The sequence below is a fragment of the Dipodomys spectabilis genome, unplaced genomic scaffold, assembly GCF_019054845.1.
Source record: "Dipodomys spectabilis isolate Male_0828 unplaced genomic scaffold, ASM1905484v1 ptg000098l, whole genome shotgun sequence".
In the NCBI taxonomy this organism is placed as follows: domain Eukaryota; kingdom Metazoa; phylum Chordata; class Mammalia; order Rodentia; family Heteromyidae; genus Dipodomys; species Dipodomys spectabilis.
Genome location: NW_024870775.1, coordinates 2,378,586 through 2,402,708, shown reverse-complemented (window position 1 = coordinate 2,402,708; position 24,123 = coordinate 2,378,586). Strand labels below are relative to the sequence as shown.

The 24,123-nt window shown below is 38.2% G+C and overlaps 1 protein-coding gene across 1 annotated transcript in view; it reads left to right on the top strand.

Annotated features, from left to right (window-relative positions):
* Positions 1-24,123, top strand: part of LOC122113612 (aminopeptidase O (putative)) — a 344,600-nt gene that overhangs the window by 16,752 nt on the left and 303,725 nt on the right. The window contains exon 2 of the mRNA XM_042686676.1: positions 10,553-11,512. Within this exon, the coding sequence (XP_042542610.1) occupies positions 10,713-11,512 (800 nt within the window). The 5' untranslated portion in view covers positions 10,553-10,712. The remainder of the gene's footprint in view (positions 1-10,552; positions 11,513-24,123) is intronic.

Genomic DNA, 24,123 nt, shown 5'->3' with positions numbered 1-24,123 from the left:
CGTGTCCCTGTCTTGGGGTACATTTTGCTTAACATTATCTCATATGGTCATATGTACATAACCTTTGACCTTCTCTGCTTGTCCTAGACATGTACTAGTCATTGCAAACAAGGGAAACCATGGGACCTGTTTCTTTGGGCCTGGCTTACTTCACTTAATACAATTTTTTCCAAGTCTTTCTGTTTCCTAACAAATAAGGCAATGTCATTCTTTCTGACAGAGGCATAGAATTCTAAGCCGTAGTAATCAAAACAGCTTGGTACTGGCACAAGAGCAGACCTGAGGACCAATGGAATAGGACTGAAGACCCAGAAATGAACCCACAGACCTATAGCCACCTAATCTTTGACAAGGGAGCTAAAGAAATAGAATGTAAGAAAGACAGCCTTTTCAGTAAATGGTGCTGGCAAAATTAGTTAATCACTTGTAGAAAACTAAAGCTAGATCCATATATATCACCCTGCACCAGAATCAACTCCAAATGGATCAAAGACCTCGAAATAAAAGCAGACTCCATGAAAACATTATAGGAAAGAATAGGAGGAACTCTCGGGCTCTTTGGCACAGGCTGAAATTTTCTTAATAGAGACCCAGAAGCACAACAAATCAAAGAAAGGTTGGACAAATGGGATTGCATGAAACTGCAGAGCTTCTGCAAGGCAAAGGACATAGCTAGCAAGATCAATAGCAACAGTTCTTAAAGTTTCTTTTGGAATTGGAATACTTTTAGATTTACTAAAAAGCTGCAGTGGCAGTGTATGGAGTTTTGATATACCCAGCTTCCTCTCAGGTTCATATTTTATGCACTTATGGTATATAAAATAAAAATAATGTTGTACAATGCTATTAACTATAGTTTTCCACTGTTGCCCCCCATTTTTTCCTTTCTGCTTTAGAATCCCATTTAGGAGTCCACTATTTTTTTTTTTTTTTTTTGCCATTCCCGTGGCTTGAACTCAGGGCCTAAGTATTGTCCCTGAGCTTCTTTTGCTCTATCATTTGAGCCACAGTGTCACTTCCAGTGTTTTCTGTTTATGTGGCAATCACTCTGCCACTAAGCCACATTCCAAGCACCCCATATTTCATTTTATGAGACATCCTCTAGACTCTGTAATAGATTTTCAGATTTTACTTGATGTTTGTAGCCTTGATGCTTTTGAAAAGTACTGGTCATATGTTTTATAGGATGTCCTTCAGTGTGAACTTTCCTGATAGTTTCTAATGTGTGCACTGAGGTTATAGGTTTGGGAAATACTATAGAGATCTGCTTGATCTCTCCATTATAAAGTTAATGTTTCCTTTTTCATTCCTTATTCTTTGGAAGCAAGTCACTAAGGTCAGCCCATAGCTGAAGAGAAATAAACTCTACTTCCTAGAAGAGATATTATCTAAATGTGTTATTTGGAATTCTTCTGTAGGAAGGTTTGTCCTCTGGTTACTTATGCAATCATTTGTTTATATTAGAATAGTCTTATATATTTTATTTCTTGGGTTCTAATTAAATACTACCTTTTATCTAATTAAATATTATCCTTTATTTGCTCAGATTGTTTCAGCCATTGTAAGTTTTTTCAAGTAGGTTCCTGAGTCTTTTTGAGATGTCCAGTGTCCCTCCCCTCCCTTCTCTCTCCCTCTTGTCCTTCCTTTATTTTCTCCCTCCCTCCTTCCCACCTTCCCTCAATCCTTCCCTTCTTCCTTCCCTTCTTCCCTTTCTTCCCTTCTTCCTATTTCTCCTATATAATGCTCTAGACCCATCCTATATTTCCTTGCCCCAGTCCTAGAATCAGCAATTTCTCCATGAAAACCTAGTTTTTTTAAAAATTAGAAAATGGTAGTTGATTTAGTCTAAGTGCTGGTTGTGCTTATTACTGTTTCGTTTTCCTTTTAACAATGTATTTTGCCATGTCTTCTCTTTCACCTATCCTTCTTATACTCCAGTTGTTTATATTAAATCCTTTAATTTTTGTCTCAAGGGCACCTAGGCTCTCTTCATTTCTTTCAGAAATGTTTTGTTTTTCATACTGAATAATTTCTACATAACCACTTCCAAGTTTATGTCACTTTTCCCAACTTTCTAAGCTGCTATTGAAAACTATCCACTGTAGGGGCACCCTGAATCTTGAGCAAGCCAAAAGCAAGCCTTATTTTCAGGCACACTAGGTAAAATTATGAGACATCAAAGATAAAGAAAAATATAAAATCTACCAAGAAGAAAAAATAGATACCATGAAAATCATACTAATATCATAACATAAAAAGATGCCAAACTATGGTAGGACAATATATTTGAAGTGCTAGGTGAAAGTAACTGCTAGCTTAAAAGTCTACACAGTGATCATTTAATAGTGTAGACATAATAATGACATTGTACACATATGTGTTGAGTTACTGCTTGTAGACTCCTTAAGATTTACTAGCAGTGCACTTAAGTAAACAGGAAATTGTGGTAGATTTGATTTTACTAAGATGGTCATAGCAATATCTACCATCAAAAGGTACAGTCAGTGCTAGGTACTGGTGGCTCATGCCTATAAATGTAACTACTCAGGAAGTTGAGACCTGAAATTGTGGTTCAAAGCCAGCATGGGCAGGAAAATCCATGAGACTCTTTTTTTTTTTTTTATTGTGAAAATACTGTACAGAAGGGTTACCATTACATGGGCAAAATGTTGAGTACATTTCTTATCAAGCATTGTAGCCTCCTCCTCTGTTTCCCCTTCCCATCCCTTCCATCCTCCCCCCCACCCCCCTCCCAATCCATGAGACTCTTACTTCCAGACAACCAGCAGAAAACCAGAAGTGGAGATATGGCTCAAGTAATAGAGCTCTAGCGATGAGCAAAGTAGCTCAGGGGACAGAGTCCAGATCCTGAGTTCAAGCCCTAGGATCAGCATGTTCTCACGGGCGTGCTTGTGTGCATGCATGCGCGCACACACATTAACATTAGAGGCTGTTTCTCTCTCCCTAAATCTGCACTGACCTCATGGTTGTTCTTTTAAAACTAATAGACTCTAGTGGAACTGATAATCAAATCGATTTTCAAGATAAAAAAAAATAGGCGATACAGCTTCCAATGGGTTCTTTAGGACACATGCCCTGATTGTCTGCCAGCTGCCAAGATATCCAGCTTATTCATGGCTAAATAATATTAAATAAATGTTCAACTATTCTGACATCTCCATGTTAGAAAGTTTTGATGACCATCTAGTCATCAGACTAGACAAACATATCCTCTAGCTGAATACCACTGAGTGACATAGATTTACCAGGTGTAGAAGAATAATGGCCAGTGTTGATGTTACCAAAATTCCTTACCACAGAACAGAATATAATGATTGCTGCTTCAAGCCACAAGTTAATTTCTTATGCGGCAACTGGGACAACAGTGAACCTAGAAGGAAGGAGTGGGATGTATGAGTCAGTCACTGGTAAGGAAGTTGGTGAATGTTCAGGTAAATACTGATTTAAAGTGGGATCAGAATTCTATTGTGGGCAGGGATGAGAGGGAAAAACCGGAAGAGAGTGAAGAAAGGGGTGACATTGTCTAAAAAGAAATGTACTCATTACCTGACTTATGAAATGGTGACTTCTCTGCACATCACCTTTATAATAACAAAAAATCGATACTAAGATATTAGGGTGGCTCAGTGGTAGAGTGCTTGCCTTATATGCATGAGGCCCTGGGTTCGATTCCTCAGCACCACATAAGCACAAAGAAAAAAGTTGGAAGTGGCACTGTGGCTCAAGTGGTAGAGCGCTAGCCTTGAGCTGAAGAGTTGAGGGACAGCGCCCAGGCCCAGAGTCCAGGCCCCACGACCGGACCGCCCCCCCCCCAAAAAAAAAAAAGATACTAGCAACAATAATATGCAAGCAGGTATGGAAGAAGGAAGAAGGGAAATTGATGATTAAACTTTCTGAGATCTGTGTATTGTTTGTAAGCCAGGTGGAGATGGACTTGAAATAGGCATGCTAAGGAAAGGCAAAATTGTGTAACTTACGAAACAGTAGAGGGAAAAGCAGGAATGAAGAAAAGCTCAACAAACTTACTTTAACACAGAAGCAGTAAGACTCATGGTAGATAGAAAATACAAAATAAGTAGGTTGAGACAAGTGATGTAACAACTAATTGTGACAAATGTAAGTAAATTTTAAAATAATTTTGTGTGTGTGTGTATGTGTGTGTGTGTGTGTTTAATTAGAGGTAAGAGTCTTACATCCTACAGACTTTTTTGCCTAGAGTAGCTTCCAACTTCTATCTTCAGATCTCAGACTTCTGAGTAGCTAGGAGTATAGTCATGAGCCTCTGGTGCCCGGCATAACATTTTGTTTTTAAACCCAGCCACATTTTGCTTTTAAAAAGTAACTCTAAGCAAACAATATGGAACAATTAAAAATAAAACTTAGGAGGCAGAGAAGATGTGCCAGGAAAAAAACGAATTGAAAGAAAGTAGGTGCAACGGTATAAATATCAGGCAAAATGGAATCTTCAGGTGTTTTACTTCAGGAAAAAGCCCATATGTGCACTGGGAGATGTGTACAGGAGGTTGGTTGCAGCATTGTAATAATAAAAAATGTTGAGGTCTTAAAATATCTCTCAATAGGAATGTATACCTAAAATTGCAGTTAAAAGAAATAAATTAGATGTATATGGATCAACATGGCAATATTTCAGAACCCTTGAGTGAAAAATAAGTTGCAGAATAATCTGTTAATGTGAATTTATGAACACAAGTGATATATTTGGACCACTAAGTTTTCTTCTAATTCTGAAATTATTTTACACAAGTTCATAGCAGTAGGCTATGTTTCTATGACTATATGCATTTGTGTATCAGAGGAACTATATCTAGAAACAGTGTATTTCTGCAGGTAAACTGGTTGTCATTAAGAGCCTTTGATGAGATGCATTGTTCATAAACTGCTTTGTTAAATGGAAAACCCTTTGTACAACTACTTAAAGATAATAAAAAACCAGAAAGACCATTTAATGGATCATAAAGAATAAATACATTTGGAATAGAGAAAGCTGTCATTCTCTGGTCAACTAATTTGTAGAATTAAGTAATTTAGCAATTCACAGTGCTTTAGAATAAGCATATATGCAAAAGTTTTCTTTTTCCTTGCTTACAAGATAAAAAATGATGTGGCATAAAGAGGCACAGTGCATCTGAGAAGAAAATAGTGAAATGTCTAGAGGAAGATGTTTGTTAAGCAATGACTTTCTTCTAGGATATAGAATGTATGCAAGCCAGATCGGTTCTGTAAGCAAGCAGATATTAAAATCATAACTGCCTTCAGATGTCAATCTCACAAGTATTTATTGGGAACTTTTCCATGTACAAGGTACTTCATTTAACATGGTCATGAACCCAGGAATGAATCAGGAGTCTCAAAGAGTTTACAGGGCAATGGAGGGTGAAGGTAGCTATGAAACCAGGCCGGATAAGTTAAGGGCCATAAAAGTGAAACATATTTCTTTGTGGCTTAAAAGCAGAATGAAATTGTACTTGAGTATGTGTCTCTTCAGAGGCTCTTTCAGTTTCAGTGACTGAAAGTAGCAGAGCAGTTTCTTTTCTGAATTATAACTGTTTATTATTTAGTCCTCTCCCTCCCCTTATGAATGTTGCTATACATTAATCCTTTTGAAGCTGTTCAATGGTGTTACTGAGACAATCACTTAAGCATTTAAAATTCATGCCACATAGCACACTATTTTAGAGGCTGTAATGGTTAACCACTGGAAACTAACTATTGGCTTTCAGAAAATGGGGAGGACTTTCATATGTTATGGCTTGTGACAGAGAATGGAAAAATGCTTCAGTGAGACAGGCTGGCATTTTGAATTGGAGCACAATAATAGCCAAAAGTGCTGAAGTCAACAGACTTCTTAGAAATATGGTTACCATTTGCTGAGAGAGGTCTTTCAAAGTGGCCACAGACACGCGTTTGTAACCACAGTCAGTTAGTTTTTCCCTAAATGTGGGACTGTGACCTCAATTGACGCCAGTGAGAGCTATGTGCTTCCAAAGAAAAGAGATTTAGGTCATCCACAAATCCAAGACAAGTAGGAAATAGTTGAATAAGCAACAAATTATAATAGACTTACATATTACACATAATTTAGGTTGTAAGACTTGCAAAGGTGACATTGCTCTCCTGAACCTTCTGGGACTGGCTTTACAAATCCTTTTTTCCCCCAAAAGCAATCACAAGAATAGTTATTTAGCCTATACAACTTGAAGAAAATTAAGAAGATAGAGTGAGGATATGGAAGAGTGTCAGAGGTGGCTTTTCACTTGTAACTCGGACAGTGTAAACAACATGGCCAGGAGACCTGGAAATGTGTCATCAAATGGGAAAAGTTCTTTAAAAAGAAAAAAGTAATGAGTGAGCTTGGGGAAATTGTTTTACCTCTCTGGGCCTCATTCTTTTTAAAACCAAAACTAAAGGTTTAGATTGAGTAAGCCCTGAATTTTCCAGTTTCAATACTCAGTGAAATGAAGTCCAGTTAACATGAGTAACCAAGGGCTGGAAATGTAGCTAATTGGTAAAACTTGTGAGAAACACAGCATGACACAAGAAAGAAAAGACAGGAGAGGTGGGATAGATAACAGGGCCAAATGTAGTTTTTGTTTTAAAGGATGACAGCCCTTATGGGTATTGACATTGAAAATAGGATAGAATTGTTGAGAAACAGAAAATGTTGGCAAGAGAAAAATACCAATTGAAACAAGATCCCAACAGTACAAAATATTGATGGAGATGGTTTAGAGGACAATACTTCTTACCTATTTTTGTTGTTTCCTTCCCTGTGGGGGCAATACATTAGCATTACACTCCTAGTCCTATGAGATTACTTTGATAAATGTTTGGAGGCTTGCTCTGTTCACTCTTACTCTTTGCTTCTCCACAACACTGACTACCTAGAGTTATTTTCTGTTCTTTCAGCCCTTTAAGTGTTACCTGGGGGAGGCCATGGCCTTCTCTTGAAGCTTTGGACTGATCACTGTTGATAGTCAGTGGCCATCAATGTGGCCATGTGGGTAAATCTGATTTGGGATTTAGTTTTCAGGTATCTTTGGCTTTCATAGCAAGCCATCCATAATCATGGTAATCTTTCCATTACCCTTTGTTATGCTACAGTATTTCTGATTCTGTGGGGAGAAGGATGCTATTTGGCTCTTTTAAGACCCGAAAACTGCGATTTAAAAGGATAGAATTAGCTTTATTGAGATTTAGCTTTGTTCTCTCTAAAATTAGCAGAGGGCAATAGTTACAGAGACCTGGAAATACCTTGAGGTATAATTGAGTTTCAGAGATTCAAATCATCTCAATAAAGTAAGGGCCCCAATAATCATGAAAGAGTCAGCAGTCAGCGAATTGGAAAGTTAGAAGGAAAAACTCAAGTGACCTCTGTGAAGAATGTACTGAAGATAACCAAAGTTGCCAGTCCAGGTGACAAGCAGTTAAGCATTTAAAATGCACATGAAAACTGGGCATAGTGGTATGTGTCTGTAGTTCTCCTACTTTGGAGGCTGAGACAGGATTCCTTGAATGTAGGAGTTCAGGACCAGACTGAGCAACATAAACCCCATTTCTCAGAAAATGCAAAGACAAACAACCCAAAACTTCATAACATAGTTTAGAAGCAGCAATGGTTAACACTAGAAAACTAACAATGACAATAGTTTTGGTATTACACTAGAAAGGGCAGGCTCTGAGGCAGCACCCCAACATTGTTCTCTGTGACCATAGACTATAGTTGCTGAAAGTACTCTAGAATAAATTATACAAATTTTCAGAAATAAACATGCGAATCTACTAAGGGTTAGCTGATAATGTAGTTATGTCTATACTGACAAATGATAGCTGTTCAGGTATATTATCTCTGTCCCTCTGTCTCTGTCTCTCATATTCTATCTACCTCTGACTTTCTACTTTCAGGGCTTAAAGAATCCAACAACAAAATACTGCATGCTAGCAGTTCCAAACATCATTGTTCCTCATTATGTAAATAAAGTCAAAGGTTATTATTCATTAGATACTATGTTTAGGAACTCTCATGCAGAGTACATTCTAGCTCATCATTTTTATTACCAGGAGGATTACCAGTTTCTCAACAAAGAAATTTTAAATTATTCTTTGCATATTTTCTCTCTACTACTGTTACATTTAAACTCTTTACCACATACAGTTTTGTGGTGGAGAAAATAGGAATCAGGAAAAGATTTTGAGACAATTGCACTTCAGCTTGGGCATGGAGGGAGAATGGGATTTGACAAGTGGGTATGGACTGTGGGAGCCAGGAAGGATGTCAGGTTCAGTGCAAAAGGCAGGATGGCAGTGTCTTGAACAGGTCATCTGGCTAAAGAGCAGGGATACAAAGATAGACTCATCCTCAAGCTGGAAAAATAGTTTTGATCCAGATAGTACAAGACTTCAAGAAGTCACTTTTTTTTTTTTTTTGGTACCAGTCTTGGGGCTTGAACTCAATGCCTATTGTTGTTCTTGAGTTTTTTCACTCCACTTCTGACTTTTTCATTAGTTAGAGATAAGAGTCTCACAGACTTTTCTGCCCTGGCTGGCTTTGAACTGCAATCCTTAGATGGCAGCCTTGGGAGTAGCTAGCATTTTATATGTAAACCACCAGTGTCTGGCCACATTTTTTTTTTTTTTTTGGCTTATTTCAGTTATATAAGTTACATGTGCAGTGGTGTCATTGTTACATCTACACACATACTAGATTCCAATCTATTTTACCCTCTGTATCACACAGCCTGAACCCTTCCTCTAAGAAATAGCATCCTTCAACTGGTTTCCTTGTTCAGTTTTTATAGTTGAAAATTAGCTATATGGACAACATTGAATCTTTTTTTTTTTTTTTTTTTTGTCGGTCGTGGGGCTTGAATTCTGGGCTTGGGCTCTATCCCTCAGCTCTTCAGCTCAAGGCATACACTCTACCGCTTGAGCCACAGCGCCACTTCTGGCTTTTTTCTTTTTGCTTATGTGGTGCTGAGGAATCGAACCCAGGGCCTCATGTATGCAAGGCAAGCGCTCTACCGCTGAGCCACCTTCCCAGCCCCCATTGAATCTTTTTTTATGGTCTCTGCCCCCCAACCCCCACCCCAAGTATACTCCCCTCCTGCTAGTCCCCACTCAATCACAGTCCGTTTCTCTTCCTTCTATCCAGCTATTGATGATTAGCTTTTGTTGATTTCTATATGCTGCTCGCATATGTACTTGCAATATATTTCTTTTTTTAAAAATTGTTATTGTAAAGGTGATGTCTTGCAATATATTTCAAGGTTGCTCACCAAGGTGCTGCAGTTAAGGTTAAGTGGAAATTTAATGAGGAAATTGCCTGTGGAGATATAGAAACTAAAAATTCAATTGGGATGGTTGGATTCTGGATGGAAGGGAAATAAAAATATCTAGTAGAAAGTCAAAAGAGAAGTAAGGAGTTAAGCAGAAATAATGAGGAAGGGCTCAATTAAAAAGCCAAGCAATGTTTTCCAGTTGATAACCCAACACCTGAAAATAAGGAATACAAAAGTCATTTTAAATATACCTACTCTGTCAGGTTTTAATTTCTTTTCTCTTGCCATCTTTTTTATTTTTGCTAAGAAAAAAGAAAGGAACAGCATAAACTTTTTTTTTAAATCAGGAACTGAAATAATTTCAAATACTTTTTCTTTTAGCTGTATTGCTATTGTGTAATAAGAATACATTTGATTCAGAACATTTATGAAGAACTTGTACATTTTATTACAACATCTGTTTCTACATTTTAATCTCTTTCCTTCCTTTTATAGGTATTTGCATACTTTTTTTTCCAAATGAGAAGACCTTTTGTTTGCCACAAGAAGGCTATTATCCAGAATGTTAATGGATTTTCAGCTATTAAGATGTAATGATATACCTTGAGTATTTAACTATAAATTTGAAAAATCTCCATGAACAATCTCAAAGGAATACTTAGAATGCACTCTTGGTAAATTGGCTCATTTTTCCCGTAATTTACTAGAAGTGCTGATATGAGAGCAATGGTAATGTGAAAAGTACATTAATCCCTGGAGTTACATTGTATGTATTAAATTATTGCTCTCAAAGAATAAAATGTATGAGTCCATTTAGCCCTCATTCACACTTGTTACTTAGAATCACAGTAGAGAAACAATCACTTATCTTTGATGTACAAAATTAGAAATGATACATTTAATATCTTTTGAAACAAGAGGCACAATGATGCTAGGTTACAATTTTGCATAACAATTGTGCTCTTCCAAAACAAGGACTATTCTAGTTAGGAGCATGATTTTTCTAGCTTTGTGGAAGTCTGTTTCATTCCACTGGTAATTGAAATATTTTTAGAATTCCATAGTGCAGCTTTTTTTCATGTCAGTCAAAAAGATTAGTGTGCCTTTTAGCCATGGGTATCTCCTGCATGGGGGATGATTAAGGATGGTAGTAAACTTGTAGCAGTAGCTGCAGTTGCAGGAGCACTAGGATTGTATTTGGAATTTTATCTAATTGTATTTTTTTTCTTTGCCAGGGGAATGAAAGTTATGGAATCCTAATTTGTGACATCGTCAGGTTTTGTTTTTTGTTTTTGTTTTTGTATTTTTGTAAGCAGACGTTTATAATTCTCGAAGAATAAATAAAATAGGAAGCCCCATCTACAATTTCAGCAAAACTCTTAAAGAACCAACTACATGATGGACATAAAGCTGGACCCTTCCCGAGATGATCTGCCTCTCATGGCCAACACCAACCACATACTTGTGAAACATTATGTGCTAGATTTAGATGTGGATTTTGAATGTCAAGTCATTGAGGGCACCATAGTGCTTTTCTTTGAGGATGGAAACAGACTGAAGCAATGGAGTCGATCCTGTAAGGAAACCTGCCAAATGGAGTCAAATGAAGCCTGCACATTAAGGACACCTGAACCCTGCCATATTCCTGTGACAAATGCAAGGTCTTCTTCATCTAAAATGGGATATAATAATTTTGCAATCTGTGGTAAAGGTGATAAAGATATTTCTGATAAAGATGGTAACCATGACAACCAGGAACAGGCTTCTGGGATCTCTATCTCAAAGTATTCCTGTGACACAGAGAATCATGGGAGAGAGGAATTTTTGCTAGTGTTGGACTGCTGTGATTTATCTGTGTTAAAGGTCGAGGAGGTGGATGTTGCTGCTGTGCCAGGTATTGAAAAATTTACAAGGTCTCCCAAGCTCACGGTTATTTCTGAGGAGCTCAGGAATGAGATGGTTCATGAGCTTGTGACTCTGCCTGCAGATCATTGGAGGGAGCAGTTAGATTATTTTGCTCGCTGCAGCCAGGCTCCTAGCTGTGGGGAACTCATCTTTGACACTGACACTTGGAGTTTACGGATCAGGAAGACAGGAGCTCAGACAGCTACTGACTTTCCTCATGCCATCAGGATATGGTATAAAACCAAACCCGAGGGGCGATCAGTTACTTGGACCTCAGACCAGTGTGGCAGGTAGGTTATCTGAGTGCTCCACAGCCCCACTAAATCTTATACTTCAAGGATGCTTTCAGATAAGGGGCAAAGTCTATGGAGATGCTCCTGCTTATTCTGTGGCATTATCCAGATAACCTCAAATGCTTAGGCCCTCAGAAAGGAAGATAAATTCCTAGGCATGCTGTACCTTTAATAGGATTACCTACTGTAAGTCAGGATGAAAAGATTACTTGATTAAGCTCCTGTTTTTCTGAGTTAGTAGATTGAAAAGCAAGTTTAATGATGAAATCCTGAGCCTGGTTCTTGATTGAGATCACTGCTAGTGATTTCCAGTTTTATTGATGGGAGTGATATGTCTTTGAGCAAATACTTTCTTTAAATTCATAGCCCCCTTGAGAGAGTAAATGGCTGTGAAGCTGGATAGGTATGAAACAAGGCGAAGTGCTTTCAAATAAGGTCAGCTCTGCTTTGTTACTGTACCTGTATCCTAGTGGCTATACTTCCTTGGGGCTTTGTCAGTTATTGTATAAACGCAAAGCTCCTAAGAGATCTGTTTCTGAGGAGTGAAATGATTCGTCCTGCTGAGACTACACACTGCTTTCTTGGGCTATGACTCTTGGCATATGGTCCCAGGAAGACCCCACTATTCACTGTGTATAGAAGTTGAGACATTGTTTTCCAGGGGAGCCACTTGTCCTCTTTGTATTGCTTTACTTCAAATAGCTGTCCCGTTTTGTAGAATTTGAGAATTTCTAAATTAAACTGTATTGATTCTTCATTATTTAACCTACTTATTTGTAACAATGTGCTACAAGTCACTGCTGTAATAATTATAGAGGTTGGCTGGGAGAAAATGTTCATCTTTGATAGCTGCCTTTGAGCTTTGTTTGTAGCATTGGACTCCTTTAATTGAAGCCATGGTCTCTGGTAATTGCTTATGTCTCCTCTCTTCCTTAACCCATCCCTGAAAAATCTGTTAAGAGTATTTTTTTGGTTGTTGTTTGTGTTAAGCATAACTTTTACACTGAGCTCTAATTATCTCATTCTTTGCCTCTAATCTTATCTCTTGTTCTGGTTTCCAGTCCTCTCAGAGTGAGTTCTTTTTCTCTTTTTCTGCTAGAGTTTGAGGCAGCCTTTGGGAAGTTGCAGGGTTGGTATAAACTTCCATCTGTACAAAAGCATAGTATTTTATTTCTAGAATAATTTATTGAATGTTCTTTGAAGACTGAGGAAAAGAAACAGGTGTTCTTATTGTATCTTTTAAATTATTAAAAATAAGATTTGCAATAAGATTTAACCATGTAATGTCTCTGGATATTTAATTAGGAAATTGTAGTTTTATACTCCCAGACATTTTATTTCTGAACTAGAATAATGGGGGGAGGCAGTATTCAGAAGCAATATTAATGGTTCAAACATGATTTTCTCTCCTCTAAGTGCCTACTACAAAGAAATACATTAAATTTCTGAATTAAATTACATGTAAATGTATTGAGTAGAAATGACAAATGCTGGTTCTATAAAGAAACTAAAAAAGTTCTTGAGCACAGTTTGCTCCTCCGAAGATTGACATTATGGACTTGATATGTCTTTTTCAGATGGTTCAATAAAATGCCTGAACACAAAAGAAGTTGATATTTGATTCTTGGAAATTTGTGATGTATTAGTGTTTCAATATCATTTATACAGTGTTAAGTGGGTAATAAATGCTAACTTAAAAAGAATCCTAGAAAAATGTTTTCTTCCCTCTCTCCCACCTTTTTCTGGTAAGGAACAGCATTTATTATAGTTAAGATAATCTTCCGTAATGGCCAGAGAGTTTTGCTAAGCTCCCCTGTGTACTTAACAAGAACTCTAGGGCTGGGAAGTTGTCTCAGTAGTAGAGTGCTTGCCTCACATGCCTGAGGCCCTAGGTTCGATTCCTCAGCACCACATAAGCAGAAAAAGCAGGAAGTAGTGCTGTGGCTCAAGTGGTAGAGCACTAGTCTTGAGCTGAAGAGCTGAGGGACAGCACCCAGGCCCGGAGTTCAGGCCCACAACTGACAAAAAAAAAAAAAAAAAAAAGAATAACTCTAAGCATGTACAGGTAACTGAGTAGATATTTTAAGAACTTTAAAGATTATGTCCCTTAGTAATGTGAGTGAAAAGTAAATTGTCAGATATGTGATATTTTATGACTATCATTGTGTGAAAATTAAAATTCCATAATTGTGTGAAAAATTTAATTAGATAGAGCTTATTTTCTATATGGTACAGAGTCTGTACTTATGACAAGTGAAATAGCTATTATTTATTTACCCTTGAATGGACCGATACTAATGTAAATTTATGGCCTGAGTGGGAAGCTTTTTATCTCTATTTATGGGTAGGAAAATTAAATAAAGTGACAGGAAGTTCCCAGGAAAATCTATGGCTTAATTGTGCAACTTTTCATCATTACCATAGCATCTATTGTATACAAAGTTTTCAAGGACATTTAAAAATTAATGAATTATACTAGCTTTCAATAAATTCTTAATTTAAAAGTGGAGTTAGATATAAATTCAAGGAAACCTTGAAACTAATCTTTCAAATTCCATTAGTGTTTTTTCTTTATCCTACCCTCACCCTACTGCAATAAAGAATAAAACTTAAATATGTTTTGATAATAAATAATTGTTTAGGAGGTCAGATGATCCCAGGATGAAGTACAAAATGTGACACAGTCTGATTATTCTAAATGTATTAACATCCTCTCTGAAGAAAAGGTGAGAGTAGAGGTGCTGTCCTAAATAGCTCTGTTTTTGTTTTCTTTTTACGGTACTGGGAATCAAAGCCAGAGCCTGGCACATGCTGAGCAAGCATTCTGTCACTGAGCAACACTCCTAAGATGACCTAAGTAAACTTTATGATTGCCTGGTGTCTTAAGACTACAGGTAAAAGGAAATGTGTATAAGTATTACAGTGTGGTTAATAAAATTGTTTCTCATGGAGATACAGGTTAACAATTCTGATGTGTGTGTGCACGTGCTAGCATTGAGCAATTAAGTAAATAGATGGTGGGAAGTTTAAACCAGGCTTCTCACTTCTGAAGTGTGGAGTTATAAATAAGCAAGGGGGTATAAGTTAGAATGGCATATAATATTAAGATTTGAAGATATTACTGTGAATTCATGTTTAATTCAATATAGATATGAATTTCATGTAGAAATAACTATAGGTATGTGTGTTTCCAAGGGCCAGTATATATACCTACATATATACACACGTATATATGTGCATATGTGCGAATATTACTTGTCAACTGGCATGTCTAGAAACAATGAGCACACAAGCCCTCAGATCATAATTTCTATTACCATTCTCCAATAAAAGGAACAATGGTCTCTTAGAGAAATGGCTACAATGGGGGCAAGAATACACAAAGTGAGCCTGGGCCATCTTAAAGTGTCATTCAAACAGCAGCCAAAACCCACAATGGGGTATGCTTGGGGAGGACAGGCAGTCATGAAAGAGCATTTGATAGTCAAAGCTGAGTAACAAAATACATGAAGTAGCATTGAATGATAACCGAAAGTATAAAGTAAATATTCAGGAATCAAAACTGATAAATCCCTCGAAAAATAGATAAGTCCATGTACAGAAGTGTTCCAAATATATAATATATATTAATTATATAATATATAATATAACATAAATGATACAGTAATAATATACTGTCCTTGAGAAGGGATACGGAATGTGAACTATACATGAATCCTAAATAATGTGGTATGGAAAGGGAAAAAAGAACTATTTTATGATGAGGAAGTTTGACAGTTCTGCCTCAGCACAATGGTCAAGTTCAAAAACAAGGACACAGGATGACCCATTGCAACAATGAGACTCACAAGACACTGTTGGAAATGAACTTTACAACTGGGCGGGGGGGGGGGGGGGGCGCTGGAGGAGGTAGGAGAGGAAAGGGATAGTAGGAGAAATACAAAGGAGGGGGGTAACAATGCTCGATAAGAAATGTACTCATTACCTTACTCATGTAACTGTAGCCTCTCTGTACAGCAGCATCTTTATAATAAAATTTTTAGAAAAGATAAAAAACAATAGAGAAAAGTCATGCTGAAAGTATGAATCCTTAGTATGTTACGATTTTTAAAAAATGATGTCTCTAGTCTTTTCCCCAAATTGACTTGAAATCTGAGAATATCATCAACAAAAGATTAGCTGAGGGACATTTGACTCAATGCTTGATCAATTGAAATGTTTAAGGTCATAAATAAACAAGAAGTGCCTAGGCAACTGTCAAAGATAAGAGGGGCCTGTCATATTACCCAGAAGAAATACAGTAGCTGGGCCCAATTACCTGTAGTCCCTGCAATTGAGAGTCTGAGGCAGGAGGAGGCTAGTTTGAAGCCAACCTATGCTACATTAGGGTCTCTCTGTTTGTCTGTCTCTTTGTCTGTCTGTCTGTCTATCTATCTATCTATCTATATCTGGTGTTGGTAACCAAGAAAGAATATGAAGTACAAATAAGAAAATCTGAATAAAGTATGCATGCACATTTCAATAATTGTGGCATATGTAAGGTGGTATTAGGGAGAAGGTTTGGGGTATATGAGAACTTTTTTTTTTTTAATTTAAAAACATTATCAAATCCTTTAAAATTCCTATTTGTAAGATCTGCCCTCCCACTTTTACCAAATGGAGTATTCTCTGGAGAAGAATTGAGAATTAAATTATTCTTCTAAATTTTTTTCTCCTTATTATTCTAGTTCTAAAGTGAACTGAAAATTGGAAGAAAGACCCGACAGTTACCTGTCTTAGCTTAGCCCCTTTGGGGTTAAGCCAGCTCTTGAGCCTAAGTGTTCTCCTCAGATGCTGGACTCTGGGTGACTTTTTTTTTTTTTTTTTTTTTGCCAGTCGTGGGGCTTGAACTCTGGGCCTGGGCACTGTCCTTAGCTCTTCAGCTCAAGGCTCTACCACTTGAGCCACAGTGCCACTTCTGGTTTTCTGGTGGTTAGTTGGAGATGAGTCTCCTGGACTTTCCTGCCCGGACTGGCTTTGAACTGTGATCCTCAGATATCAGCCTCCTGAGTAGTAGCTAGGATTACAGGTGTGAGCCACCGTTGCCTGGCTTGGGTGACATTTAAGAGTGATGGATGGAGGAAACACATATATGACAATTGAATAAAACATGCTTCTTGTAAAAGATGCTTACTTTTATATGCTGTATACATGTGTGTGTCCTTTAAAAATATTTTGATGACTTCAGCAACCGGGCCAAGCATGTATAAAAGTACTCTTGAAAAGCTAGAAAAGAGAAAGACTTAATATCTTTTTGATTGTAGATCCTCTATATGGTCAAGGGGGAAAATTATAGAGATTTTTATTTGAAATTTGTACAATTTCTTCATTGGTCTTGCATTTATTTATTTTTTCCTACTGAATAAAATGTCATTTATAATCCATGCATTCCTCTGGTAACCCATTCCCTCTTCCCTTAGGATTAAGATGATAGTTGGTGAAGTAGCCAACTGGTATGGGAATCTGGGCTTAGCTGATGACATCACTGAATGAGAATTGAATGCAGGGGAAATTTGGTTCAATATAGGAAATTTATTCTTAAACGTATTTGAATTGCTATTCAAGATAAGAACACTAACTGGAAAAAATAATACTGTTAAATAATACACTGTTAAGTTTGATGTTAAAATTTTAGCTTTTTTGGAACAGTGTGATGGTTCTTTGTTCTGGATAAGACCATGATGAAGTTGACAAAATACTGTCTTTTAACTATTTATTGGTGCCAGTACTGGGATTTGAATTCAGGGCTTCATTCTCTTGTTTGGCTTTTTCACTGAAGGTTGGTGCTCTACCACTTGAGCCACACCTCAACTCCTGGCTTTTTAATGGTTAATTGGAGATAAGGAGCTATTGGACTTTTCTTTCTGGACTGGCTTTGAACCCTGATCCTCAGATCTCAGCCTCCTGAGTAATTGATATTATAGTCATGAGCCACCAGCACCCAGCCAAAACACTTCTTTTTTTCTAGTGTGTTTACTGCTTAGCTGTTGAACCAAGAAAGAAAGCTGTGCACTTTTGGAATATTTTTAATTAGATATCAAAACCATATGATACATGTGCCTACTGCCTCATCACTGAATTAGGTCCATTGTTTTATATCTCACTATAAAGGAAAGGTTTTTGTGTTTGTTCTTTTTTTGGGTTTATTTATTGGCAGTACTGGAGATTAAATTGGGAGCCTCACACTTGAGAGGTAGATGCTTTACTACTGACCCATAACTCTAGCCCCTTTGTTGTGTTGGTTATTTTCAAAGTAGGGTTTCATGCTATGCTTGTGCCAGCTTGGGCTGCAATCTTCTTACCTATGTTGCTGAGGATGACTGGTACATGTCACTATGTCCAGTCATTGTGCTTCTCATGTAGCTGGATAATAGGCATACACCACCACTACCACCACCACCACACCTAACCATTGATTGAGGTGGAATCCCAAGAACATTTTGTCCAAGCTGGCCTTAAGTCATGATCCCTCAAACTTCTAGCTTATCAAATAGCTAGGATTACAGACTGGAGCCACCATTACTGGCTAAAGGAAAGTTGTTTTGGTTTGTTTCTTTTTGTTTATTTGTTCTTATGCCAGTCTGGAACTTGAACTCAGGGCCTGGGTACCATCCCTGAGGGGTTTTTTAGGGGGGGTCAAGGCTAGTGCTCTACTACTTGAGCCAAAGCTCAAATCCATTTCTAGATTATTGGTGATTAATTAGAGATGAGAGTCTCATAGACTTCCCTGCCTATGCTGGCTTGATTCTTAGATTTCAGCCTCCTGAGTAGCCAGGACTACAGGTCTGAGCCACTGGAACCTGGATTTAAAGGAAAAATTTAAAATAGAAAGAATAGCAGATGATCTCACAGAAGAGAGTTTAGTTCTTAAAAAATTAACATTTCTAGGACAAGAAGGGATGGCTCAAATGGTGAAACACAAATGTAGGCCCCGAGTTTAGTCCTGAATACAATTTTTTTCTGCAATTAGTGTGTTTTTTCCTCTCATACTTATTTCAAGACACCAATACAAAATTCATGTGGTTAGTTCTATGATATCACCCTATGACTGCAAAGAAGCCAATAATGTGCAAAAAGCTTCACATTTTAGCTTCCTTCTTCCACAAACCACTTCCTAGGATCTCAATTGAAATACTAAGGGAGCAAAAATAACCATGGACTGGAACAGGTAACCAAAATGAGCAACCAAACAAAAAGTGAAGAGCCAGACATCAGCAGAAAAAGTACAAATGACAGCAGACTGTATAATGAAGATGGCATAGGTAGAGAAGAACTAGAAATTGAGAGCCAAGAGACTTGAATCATATTTTCATCTATGCTGCTAACTAGCTGAGTAAGTTTATACCAGTTGTTTTATATCTTGGAGCTTAATTTCCTTGTATAAATTGAAAAGATTCCATTAAAGCATCTTAACATGATTTCTGCACATAATACTTTGTATCTATGAGGGAGTTCCAGGAGAAAAATACTGTCTTTGCTTTTATTACCAGTTTGCCTTTTCATACAAAAACAAAACAAACAAACAAAAAACCTAACTCCTTGATAAAATTCACCTTGGTGAATTTGTGACTTAGAGACTCTTTCAGTCCTGTCCATTCCATGCAACCTATTTGGAACTTCAATCTCATCTGTTGATGAACTGTGATTTTCATAATGGAGTCATGAAATGGAGTGATAGTAAAAAAAAAAAGTGTGTGTGGGGGGAGAGTATGAATCACAGTCAATGGAATTATAGTTGTAATTCTAGTTCTTGGTTTTTGTGACACAATAAAGCAGAGGTTTGCTCACTATATTGGAGACTGTAACCTGGTTTAATGAGAACCTGGTAGGGCCCCTGCAGGCTCATCATCTACCCACTTCTGGCAGAGTGCTCACCAGTCACTGAACTGTGACCATCGAAGGTCTGAAAAGAGTAATGATGGAAAGTAGTGGAATTTACAGCCTTTTAAAAATAGGGGAAAAAAACACACCAAAAACCCTTTTTCCAGACTCCGGAAAGGCAAATATATATAGTAGTCAACTGAAGAGATAAAATACATGGTTCTACTCAGTGCTCTACAAATTATTCTTAATGGATGACTCAAGATGACTGGATATCCACATGTAGAAGACTGAAACTAGACCCCATATTTCACCCTGTATAAAAATCAACTCAGCCGGGTGCCGGTGGCTCATGCCTGTAATCCTAGCTACTGAGGAGGCGGAGAGCTGAGGATCGAGGTTCAAAGCCAGCCTGGGCAGGAAAGTTCATGAGACACTAGAAAACTGGAAGTGGCGCGGTGGCTCAAGTGGTAGAGCTCTTGCCTTGAGCTGAAGAGCAAAGGGATAGTGCCCAAGCCCAGAGTTCAAGCCCCATGACCGACCCCCCCCCCCAAAAAAAAATCAACTCAAAAGATCAAAGTCCTGAAATTTTGAAAATACTGCAGTACTGGCAAAATACTTCAAAAAAAAAGATCTTTCTGAGTAGGACTCCAGTTCTTGCACAGGAAATAGAATCGACTAATGGGGTTGCATCAGATTGAAAACCTACTGCACAGCATATGAAAATACTACCCCATTGAAGACAGAGCTCTCAGCACAGGAGAGATCTTTGTAAGCTGCACATCACAGGTGGGTTTAACACTAAACATCTGTAGAGAGCTAAAAAAAATAAACACCAAAGGAGCAAATAGCCAAATTAACAATTTGGCAAACAAATACACACTTCTTGAGGAAGTACAAATGGTCAAATAAAGAAATATCTGATATCCTTGTCTATAAAGGAACTATAAGCCAAAATGGAATTAAAATTCAATTTCATCCTAATCCAAATCACTATCATTAAAAAAAAATCAACAGCTAGATGCCATCCATGGCTCAAGCTTATAATCCTAGCTACTTGGAAGGAGAGGCAGAGATGAGGGAATCATAGTTTGAGGCTAGCCTGGGCAAAAAGTTCCCAAGACTACTTTGGTCAGTGGCTGGGTGTGGCGGTAAGCACCTGTTATCCCAGCTATAGGGGAGGAGGGAGAGTGCAGGGGAAGGTGGGTGCAATGGTATATGCCTTTTCCCAGTGACACAGTAAACGAAAGTAGGAGAATTACAGCTCAAAGTGCTCTTATATAAATGCAAGACTTCACCTTGAAAATAACCAATGGAAAGTAGGACTGAAGGCATAATTCAAGTGGTAGAATACCTGTATAGTAAGCACAAGACCCTAAATTCAGTCCTCATTATACTCAAAACAAAAACAATAACAAAAAAGTACAAAGATAGGCAGGGTGGACCCCTTAAATATTGTTGTTGGGAATGTAAATTAATGCAGCCACTGTGGAAGTCAGTCTGGAGGTTTCTCCCACATAACCTCATCCTGCTATACTCCTGGGCATGCATCCTTAGAAACATGTCAGTGTAGTGTCACTGTAGCTCAAGTGGTAGAGCGCTCGCCTTGAGCTGAAGTGTGCAGGGACAGCACCCAAGCCCAGAGTTCAAGCCCCACGACCGACAAAAAAAAAGAAACATTCAGTGTAAAAGTGATGTCTGCACACCCCTATTTATTACAGCACTGTTAACAATAGTCAAGATACGGAATCAGTCTAGATACGCAGCAACTCTAAATGGATATGAAAATCTGGTATATATACATAATGGACTATTATTGGGCAATAAAGAATGAACTTATGTCATTTGCAGGAAAATGGATGGAACTTAAGCAAAATAAGCAAGACAGACATATTTCACGTGTTTTCTTTCATATTTAGAGTCTGGACCCCCCAAAAAAGTTAATATGAAAGGGAAGAGACCAGTGGGAAAAGTGAAAGGAGAGGGTATGAGGAGGGGGAGATATGACCAAGTACAGAATGGAAATAGAGTAATAAAAACCCCATTAAAATTGTAAAAGAAAGGGAAAGGGGAAATTTGAAGGACTTGGAAGAGTTGAATATGATCAAAGTACATTATATGCACATATGGAAATATCACACTGAAACCTTGTTAACTAAAATATGCCAATAAAATTTGAGGTGTGCACACGTGTACATGCACACACACACGCACACACAGGTGACTGAAGCACATCAGAGTTAATTGACTTCTTACCTTAGAAGGCTCATTAGTGTGTCTTGTTACTTTGACCACTCTTAAAACACAGATATAGGGGCTGGGAAGTTGGCTTAGTGGTAGAGCGCTTGCCTCTCATGCATGAGGCCCTGGGTTTGATTCTTCAGCACCACATAAGCAGAAAAAAAGAAGCAGGAAGTAGCACTGTGGCTCAAGTGGTAGGGCCCTAGCCTTGAGCCCCCAAGACCGACCCCCCCCAAAAAAAACACAGATAAGAACTGGAAGCTGAGTAAGAGCTGATCTAATAGTTTTTTCCTCAGTTTTGGAGGTTCTTTAATGGCAACAAGCCATTGTTCTACCTTTCAACCCTTGTCTTCAGATTTTCTCTTTCTGATTTCCATTGTCCTCCCATTGCCACCACTGCATAGTTAACCTGGCCTCCCCAAGAGGTCTCCCAGACAGGTAGTCTTCCAGGGCATGTGAGCCTAATAAGAGAACAATTTCCTTTACATGCTAGAGAAAAGTCATTTAGACTGGAAATAATGAAATTATAGGCATTAGAAATTTTCAGGCTGGCTCCTGAAATCCTATAAGCATTTTAGCAACATAGCCAAGGTGCAAGGCGCTGTGCATGTCGAATAAACACACAGTTACATTGATTTCAGTGATTACACATTGAGATACTTCAAAGCCTGATTATAAATGCACATTGATTTACCTCCCTTCTGAGTGAGGGGTCAGGGAACCAGTAGTTCTCATTTGCATATGTGCATGATTATAGCCATCTTTACTCTTAAGTCACTACATAGGGAATGTAATTACATGACTGTGTACCTAGCCTCCATCTGCTGGCAGGTGCCCCAAACTCCATTAGAGAATTTATCTAGAGGATAAAATGTTTATCACTGTTAAAGTATAGTTACTTACTTTAGGAGGTGTGAGACATGCATAAGGATACCAGATCATAAGAGTGAAAGGCCTTGGGTTATTAGGAATCAAAGTCTGGCACTAAGTTTGAGTAGGGAGTAGTGTGTCTCAACTGAGAAAGAGGAAAACGCTAAAGAAGGCAGAAGTTTGGGGTAGGGGAATGTCTCAAGTAGAAGAGCAACTGCCCAGCAAGTGTGAGGCCCTGAGTTAAACCTGACACTGCTAGAAAAGGGGGTGAGGGCTAGGAGAAAAAAAGTCTACTTTTAGAAAGGTGTGTCTAAAATCTCTTATCTATGAAACTAGTGTGAGAACATTCCAAAAAGTGAATGAGTCTTATTAGACATGGTGTATTTATAGGTGTGGCTTTCTAGAATGATGGCTTGATCCATCTACATGTTCAGAGTTACAGGTCTAGATACCAAGTACAAAACCAAAAAGAAAACACATTTAAGGTTTAACAGCATTGACAGCCTAGCCATATAAAGAGAAAGGTAGGAAAAGAGACTTCTTATTAGGACATTGGGGCCCTTGAACATAAGCACCCCCTTTGTAGAAGAGTTCATGCATAGAAATGGCAGGAAGAGCCTTCCAGAAGATGACAGAAAAGATTAGGACAAAATGTCTAGAAATAGTGAGGGGCATGATACAGAACTGGGAAGGAAAGATGGGGACAATACTTGTCTTTTTGTTTTTGTTTTTTTGGTTGGTCATGGGACTTGAACTCTGGGCCTGGGTGCTGTCCCTGAGCTCTTCAGCTCAAGGCTTGGGCTCTGCCACTTGAGCCACAGCGCCACTTCTGGTTTTCTGGTGGTTAATTGGAAATAAAAGTCTCATGGACTTTCCTGCCCTGGCTGGCTTTGAACCGTGATCCTCAGATGTCAGCCTCCTGAGTAGCTAGGATGACAGGTGTGAGCCACGGGAGCCCAGCTGACAATACGGTTTTAATCCAGTCAATTAAGAAAATCCCCTCCTGGTCTGTTGCTATCCTGACTTGGATCTGTATAGAGTGCCACTGTTTACTACTTCATAAAATCATAATTTCTAACTTTCTGAGTTCTGATTTTGATATGTCCCATTGTTGGATATTATGCTTGGAATAGAAAACACAGCCTTCATGTCTACAAAGCTGTCCTTTGCTGTATGACATGTAAGTAAGCCCTTTATAAACAGACAGTACCCTTTGATTTCTCGTCTGTCTCATCCTGAGTTTCTGTTCTTGTTTAATAGCTTGCCACTTGAACCAGAAATTTTGGAGATTTTAGTATATCTTGCTACATACATAGCAAGTTACTAAAAAAAAAATAGATTGAAAGAAAAACTTATAAATAATGATTGTCTCACATGGTTTCTGAGAGTGGGAATTTAAGAGCAGCTTGCCTGGGTGATCTGTCCTCAGAATCTTGTGAGGTTGCAGTCAAGCAGTCAGCTGGTCCAGCAGGCATCTCAAGGCTTGACTGGAGGTAGAAAATCCTCTTCCCCATTGACTTACATGGTTGTTGCAGGATCAGTTTTTCACTGTCTGATGTCCAAAGTCTCCATTCCTCACTACTTGGCTTCCCCCTAGGTTGCCTGTGTATTATCACACATGGCTGGATTGCCTCAGA